The sequence below is a fragment of the Mercenaria mercenaria genome, chromosome 5 (genome assembly GCF_021730395.1).
Source record: "Mercenaria mercenaria strain notata chromosome 5, MADL_Memer_1, whole genome shotgun sequence".
Classification (NCBI taxonomy): Eukaryota; Metazoa; Mollusca; class Bivalvia; order Venerida; family Veneridae; genus Mercenaria; species Mercenaria mercenaria.
This window is the reverse complement of record NC_069365.1, coordinates 36,293,171-36,301,270: the sequence shown is the minus strand read 5'-3', so window position 1 is coordinate 36,301,270 and position 8,100 is coordinate 36,293,171. Positions and strand designations below refer to the sequence as shown.

The window sequence follows — 8,100 nt, the reverse complement described above, 5'->3', positions numbered from 1 at the left end:
AATAGCTCGATACTTAATATGTGTCAAGATATGAATAACAGTTTCCAGAATTTCAATAACTAATTTTAAATCGTTCAACATATTTATCTATTTGTACTTTCCGTGGGAAATGTATCATTGAACAGCAAGCTCGCTAATGAGATAGAATTAAAACAAAAACGTGTACAATAATCGAAACCAAGATCCCTGTCCGAAGTTGGTAAAATTGTCAAATCATGATATGCTATATTATGTGCCATTTACATTGTCTTTCAAATAAATTCATATACTTTTGAAAATTAGGTCATAGACACAGATCTTTCAGCCTCGCTTTTAGTAATGGTAACATACAAGTTAACGGGCCGCTGACTTGCTTAGAAAAAGCTAACAATATTACATTTTTGCTCATGAGATGCTGTGTTCTTCAATGGAAATACTGGGCGACTAAAGAGTGCATTATTACTGCACGAAAATAAGCACGATCATACTTAATGATATAACGACATTTTAATTGCAAATCTGGATAATCACTATTCTTAAACAATTCTAGATAGTTTTATAATAGCAATTCGACGACATCTATCAAAATTCTGGCAAAGCTGATATTTAACAACCGCTGTTAAAAGTGTGTAATAGAGTTATGAGAGGCATTTTAAATGCTGCCTTATTAACTGATGTAAATAAGTAATATATCTTGCAAATTGAAAACGATATTTTAAAACGAAACACAGACACTCGAAAAATAGTCGTTATTTATTGCTAGATAACAGCCGATATGCACCATAAATCAAAGTATTTATGTCACAACATCAGAATTCTCACGCTGAAGCTTCTTGGATACTCGTGTGATCCATTTATAGTAAGTAGATACTCTTGTGAATAATGACAGCCCTTGATCACAATATCTAGCATGGCTTAATCCCGTTGTAAGTCCAAAGAGTTTCACAAGCCCGTCTTTCTTGCACAACAAGGGGCTTCCTTCGTCATACTGCAAACAAATATAAATGAAAATTCGCGACTTGCCGTACAAATATTTATTTTATCCAAATTATCTTAAAATACAAAACATTTATTATCTAACTCTATCTCAGAACAGAACGGAAGTTTGAATAAACATGTACCCCGTTACTGTCGAAAATTCATAATAAGCATGTATTACTCTCAAAAGGTGAAGATGTTGCACACTGTATAGTTATACTGGTCTGTATAATATGTTTTCTGCTTTTCTTTCATAACAATAAATTTATCATTCTTTACCTGACACGTGCTTGTGAGGTCGGTATTACTAGCGCACAATAACAGTTTCTTTAAGTAGGGACCAGTGCAGTCAAATGGCTTCATCATATCGGGAATATACTTCTTCAAAGTTTTAGGCCATCTCATCTGGACTAAATATAATTTCAAAATGTATTGTTATATCATATTATACAGTTACTGTCTTTGGAGTCATTGGATAAAATATGATAGCAGCATTAATCAATCTTGAAAATATCGCGTCATACTCAATGACTTAAGAGTCATCAATGGTAATATTAATATATCTGTACACCTACTGATAACAAAAGAGAATCCGTATAACCTTATTTTACATGTTCAACTTAATTATAACGACTTTATCTTAAGCCATTTTTAAAATTTCATTAGCACTGATGATACTAGTAATCAAAATGACCTATGGCCAAATAGTTATAATTAAAGACTAATTTTTCCCTATCACGAATTGAAAGTTGAAATACAAATGGGTCGTTCAATGATAAAATCTGTAATAGTGACAAAAACATCAAAATTGTGATAATATAAAATAATCATGAAGTACATTCTTTTACTTTTCAAATATGAAAATTTGAAGAAAAAAATCTATACTATTTCAAAACTTACAATGTTTTTAAGTAAGACACAGAAAGCATTTAGAGATATGACGTTATTCAAGTCATGGAAGCAGTATGACGTCGTAGTACATGGCTTGTATTTTTCATGTCATCTATGCGACAAATAATGCGTATCACTAACTAAACATCATGCATTTGAATATTAAGAAACAGTTTAAAGCGGCTTTACTGAAAAATGACTTAAAAGTATACTTTTGGTTTCTTCATAAGTATACATCTCTATATTCTTATGGTGCATGGGTGCTTCGAAATTTCAGTTGCCATAGCGACACAAATAACATTAACTTTAAAATATGGCAGAATTTGATTTGTCTTAGATAACTGAATTACAATATACTAGTTTCTAGTGCCTGCATGAACATAAGAAAAACACTGATTTTCCAGTATTTTTATGCCCACGTTCGAAGAAGAAGTGGTATATTGTTTCGCTGATGTCGGTCGGTCTTTCGGTCGGTCGGTCTGTCCGTAGACCAATCGGTTTCCGGGTGATAACTCAAGAACGCTTGGACCAGCAGATGCCCCCTATTGATTTTGAGATCAGTAGGTCAAAGGTCACCGTCACAGTGACCCCGAGCAGTTAAACGGTTTCCGGACGATAACTCTTGGACCTAGGATCACGAAACATAATAAGGAGTTTTGTCATAACCATCAGATGCTCCCTATTGATTTTGAGATATGTAGGTCAAAGGTCAGGGTCACAGTGACCCGGAACAGTTAAACAGTTTTCGAACGAAAACTTGAGAACGCTTAGGCCTAGGATCACGAAACTTTACAGGGAGGTTAATCATCACCAGCAGTTGAATTCTGTTGATTTTGAGACAGTAGGTCGAGGGTCAAAGTCACAGTGATCCGGAACAATTAGACCGTTTCCGAAATAAAACAGATTCTAGATAATAGCTCAAGAATGCTTTGGTCCGGGATCTTGAAACTTGACGTGGAGTTTGGACATGACCAGTACATGACTGCTATTGGTTTTGAGGTCAGTAGGTCAAAGGTCAAAGTCACATTGACCTAGAACAGTAGGACTGTTTTTGCCAAATAACTAGAGAATGCTTTGGTCTAAGATCACATTTGATATAGAGGTCACTTATGACTGGTAAGAAACCCATAATTATTGATTTGAGGTCAGTACGTCAAACGTCCAGTGCATAGTGACCTAATATATCTGTTCCTTGTGCAGTAACTAAATGCATCATGGGGGTGGGGGCGGGCATTTCATGTTCTACGGGCTCTTGATAACTATTCATTATGCAATCATTATATCATGTCACTAATACAGGTTTTCTCATGGAACGGCCCAAATGTTGTCCGACGTTTGTCGCTAATAATATCTGCTGTTTGCTCTGTAATTGACAGACTGAATTTTGTATGAATTTGCATTCATACTTATACTTTTCAAACAACATGTCTACTTCTTCTTCAGGATGTATTGAATAAAGATCAAAGAAATATTGCAAAATCTTCAGTCTGTCTTATTTTTTCTACATCCCTAGCTTGATTTTGATATACCTGAAGTGATGCCAATGACAACCGGAGAAAGTTAAGTCCCATGAACAATGTTGTGCAGACAATAACCTTACCTCTTTTTGTTTAGAATATCTTTAGTATGTAGATATTTATATCCTTTTCCTTTCTTAACCTTTGTGCGCTGTGTTAATGCTTAGTCAATGTTAGATGGAAAGGGAAAGTGCGTAAAACGAGAACCATACATCATTCATAAGTAATCATTGGTATATCTACCCTATTTTAATTAATCTTTTACTATTTTATTTGATAATTTGGTCCGAAATATATTTAAAAATGATTTAAATAACCCATGGCAATGGGGGGACGTGCAAAATATAATAAAATAGCTTTAACTTGATAAGTTATTGATATATATATCCCTTTTGATACAGTGTACTTAGGTTTTCATATTAATTTCTGGATAATAACTTTGAAACTAACAGTTCAGATTTATTAAAAGCTGCCAAAAATTAGTTGTGAAGAATACAAGAACTATAATTTCTGTTTAATGGTAACTTATTAATATTAAGTTTTAAAAACAAAACTGTGACTCATTTACCTAAGTCCTGCGCCAAGAACACTGTGTAGTTAGTAGTTCTATTTTTAGTACATACATCGTTCAACACCCAGTCCAAGCTATGAAATGGGTTGACCGACTTCATAACTTCATAAAGACTAAATTTAAATATTTCTTACACTTGTTCCATTCTGTCAAACCGTATCCAGGTACAACACATGCGCCGGGTGTTTTGTGAATGTCTCTGTCTTCTTTGTTAGATGTTACGATGTTTTCCGTTCCGAGTTTCTGAAATTTATTTGGAATATAAACATTAAATGATACAATGTTATGTTATCAATTTGACGACACTCGACGTGTATGTCCGTAACCTATTTGATTCACTTCTGACTTACTTTAAATTTGCGTAGACGGAATGTTTTCAATATGTTCAATATATGCGATATAGATTGCACTTTTCAAGGGTAGTACTTTTTTTTACGTCTATAGCACATGCAAGTACGAAATTTGCAATTTTCGGCTCAATTCGAACTTTATATAACACAGTTTTATCATATTAATACGAAAATATCTGATAGCATAAAACCCGAGGCAAATTACAGCTGATTTGTTTTTATTGAGTCTGTTCATTCTATGTCTATTTTTGTTATATAGTTACCACTAGGATATAAAATACAATATATTGAGGCTGAATGCCTTAATCGTCTTTCAGATTGCCTAATGCATTTTATACCAGGATGGTAACTTCAGAACCACAATCCACCCTAATATTTACAGATTTGTTTTCTCCTTTCAAATTAATTTATTTTCATCAAACGTTTCAACCACTCTTTAAATCAAACATAGTAATAGTCAATTAGTAATTGTCGTACCAGCAAACGTTGATAACACAAACTTTATGTGCAGCCTCCTTTAAAATGCACGTTTTTTATATGACGACGTAACGTGTGTAAACAATTGTAGCCGATCCAGCAGTTGCAGCTTCCTAAATGTACAATTCATGGATGTTTGTGTGTAATTGTATTTGCCGCTAATACCTGGCACCTAAGAATATTTCTGTTTCCGTTAATTAATTTATGGTGTAAAAACTATTCCAACACATAAATAAATAAACTGATGTCTTCTCACCGTCGCGGACCGCTATGTGGACAAATGTTAAGATTTCAATCTTTTGATTATAGGTTCGATTGTTATGTCCAGCTCTATCACATCCTTTGACTTCTATCTGCTAACTTACCAGGTAAGAAAAGTGTCCTGCTAATCATTATTTTAATGAGTTATATACTGGAAGCCTCAGGAGGAGTACACTGATATTTAAAATTCTTACTTTTACCTTTATTTACATGTCAGTAATCCGTTGTAGAAAATGTCAACCATTTTTATACTGTTCCTATTCGTGGATATATTGTAATAAAAAAAAAAAAGCTTATAAAAGGAATTATGAAAATTAAATGCTATTAAAACTACGAAGAAAAAAAAACGTGAACTTTATGTAAAAATAAAAGCAATATTGATAAATTTACATAACTCAGTACGCTAAAATATTTTTTTTAGAACTAAGTTCGAATCTATGGTAATCTGTGTATAAATCAGAGATCTTACCACAACACCGACTTGTAACCGGTTGAATATATATATTTTTGCTCTTTTTTTCAGTTTGTAAAAATATTATCGCGTGAAATAACGAAAACGCCAGATATTTTTGACGAAGATTAATTAGTGCCAGGCAAATATTTATGGACAGAATATACAATGTAGTTTCATCTAACGAAACAAGTTTGGAAAGTTAATATTTCTGGTATTGAAAAGAACACCATCCCGTCTATTTGCATAAAATGATACATTGATATAGAAAAGGTGGACTTTATGATCCCGAGAAGACTGAGCTCTAGTACTAGAGGACTTCATGAACTTAATGACTGTTATTGTGAAGATAATAAGAAATAGAAGAAATTCATCATGTAGATGCATTGAACGCAACATAATCTCGTACGAATATCTCTAATGAAACATATATTGTCTTTTGAAAAATCTGCTTTTAGCATCATATTACAGATGTTTGACATGACAGTGATGAAAATCTGTTTAGTTACTTTATGTTTATTTGACCGCAATATTAACATCTTCTGAATTCTATAGCCCTCCCCGGATTGAGTAATTAACACGCGCAAGCGGCTGCATGTATATACACAAAATTTTGCACATTTGCATTTACGAAACGCAAGAAAAAGTTAGTCTTCAATTTGTCAGTACGATTCTTACCTGTACCATTTTCCCCATTTCCGGTTTCTTTTTAAGCTGAATAAGAGCTATATCAACTGCATTGTTTCCTTCAAATTTTGGATGCTGAAAGACGTAGGTAAACACCTTTATAGTATTAGAATATGAACTTGAGTAAGCAATAAAACATATCAGAAAACTCCATTGGAAAAATAGAACGCAGCCTGACGAATAATAGCATCCCCGGTTTGTGAAGGGTAATCAATTGGCAACAACTCTAATACTCCGTATGTTAGAAATCTGCAAGCAGAACGTAAATCCATAAACCGAATAATCAATTCTGTTTTCATAAATTTGCTAGTTAGGGGATTTTATGCTACCTTCGTTGCTTCGCGGAGAACTGTTGTTTTGTTCCAAATAATAAAGCCAATATGAGATCATCTAAATAATCACTATTTTATCAATGAACTCATACATTTACATGCGTATATAAATTCAAAATAAACTTAATACCAGATTTAATTTTTTATGATTCATCAGTATAAAGTCTGCCTTAGTTTTAGTCATGGCTACATATGAAAAAAAAAATTGAGACGGCTAACCTTAACTTGTCTTCTAGATAAACATAAAAAAACCCACAGGTAGCAGTATCGTAGACCTAAAAAAAACACCATCCAACACCATCTAAAAATTTTTTTCTATAATTTACTATTTCCTCTACAAGGTTTTTTTCCTATCTCAGGGTCGATTTTTCAATGGGATCACAATCAACAAATGCCCTGCGACATCTATATGAAGTTATTTTTATCATAAAATATACCGGTAAAATAACAAATCCGCAAATTCCCATCAAATTTGGTCTGTTTATTTACGAATTATACCATAAAATATAAAGTTAGTGCGCGGGGACATCACTGAGGTGACTGGCGAGCGAGTAAAATAAACACATATCTGATGATATGTAGAGTTTCTGTCAGTGTCGGAACATTCAGAAGCGCAACTATCAAAGGTCAATAGTAAATAATTAATATTACCTGGAAGAAAACTGGTAAGTTAATTGCATGTATATGCTTCACTCAGAAATATTATTCCAGTCTCATTATTTTTGCATGCAGTTCGCCATGATTGTTTCCGATGTTCCGAATGAGAACCGAATGACGTATCGAAATATTATTTTGTGTCAAATGTTTTCATTGGCTGAGCATGTACACTGTCATGGTGCCCGACTTCCAGTTGGCGTTCAAATACGGTAAGTGGGAACCATTACATGTTTACAATGGCGGCAGTTTCAAAAACCGTTTACAAGGCGCAGTTTTTGATACCTTTGCCAAATTAGAAGAATCGGAAGAATAAAGCACACAGCCTTCTGAAACTCAATCAAAAATACTTTAAAATGGCACTTGTTACTTGGTAAATAATGATCTTTGTGAATAATAAAAGTTTATTAAAAGTTATATGGCCACGGTATCAAAGTACTGTAAGTACTTTCGATAATGACGTTCACTATTCAATAATGTGTTCACTATTCAATAACGTGTTCTTCCCCCTGTAGAAACCACAGGTAGCAGTATCGTAGACCTAAAAAAAACACCATCCTACAACTGACTACTGTACTGCTAACTTCAAGATATCAAACAGACATTGTGAAAACTGAGTCTAAGGCACAAATATTTTATGAAAGCAGCAAAATGCTTTCATTTGTATACATTTATATACACTGTTTGCAATAGAAATCAACACTTCCATCTTGGTATTTATCCCACTGTTTCTTGGAACGAAGCCCTGCACAATTCCTGTGGTACCACACTAAACATGCACTGCACTGAATCCACTGAATTCCTCCTTTACCCATCTTTTGACAATGACCACATACATCATCATCTGAGGATGAAACACTTTCTTGTGAAGGCGATTGAACTGGGTGGGATACTGATGGTGTTAAAGGCCCAAGACCTTCATCTGGTAAGAAGAGTTCAGCTGATGAAGTTG

At 33.7% G+C, this 8,100-nt stretch overlaps 1 protein-coding gene across 2 annotated transcripts; it reads right to left on the bottom strand.

The window, feature by feature from the left end:
• Positions 1-579: 579 nt before the first annotated feature.
• LOC123558893 (chymotrypsinogen B-like) lies at positions 580-7,399 on the bottom strand. 2 transcript variants are annotated; one of them, XM_053543200.1, is made up of 5 exons: positions 7,146-7,399; positions 6,154-6,237; positions 4,071-4,179; positions 1,237-1,367; positions 580-967 (listed from the first exon to the last, which is right to left on the bottom strand). In XM_053543200.1, exons 2-5 carry the CDS (start codon positions 6,169-6,171, stop codon positions 776-778), a joined length of 450 nt encoding a protein of 149 aa, XP_053399175.1. In that variant the 5' UTR covers positions 6,172-6,237; positions 7,146-7,399; the 3' UTR covers positions 580-775. The 2 variants fall into 2 exon arrangements, with proteins under 2 accessions (XP_053399175.1, XP_045206671.2); XM_045350736.2 differs by lacking the exon at positions 7,146-7,399 and having other exon boundaries at positions 6,154-6,381.
• Between the last annotated feature and the right edge of the window lie 701 nt (positions 7,400-8,100).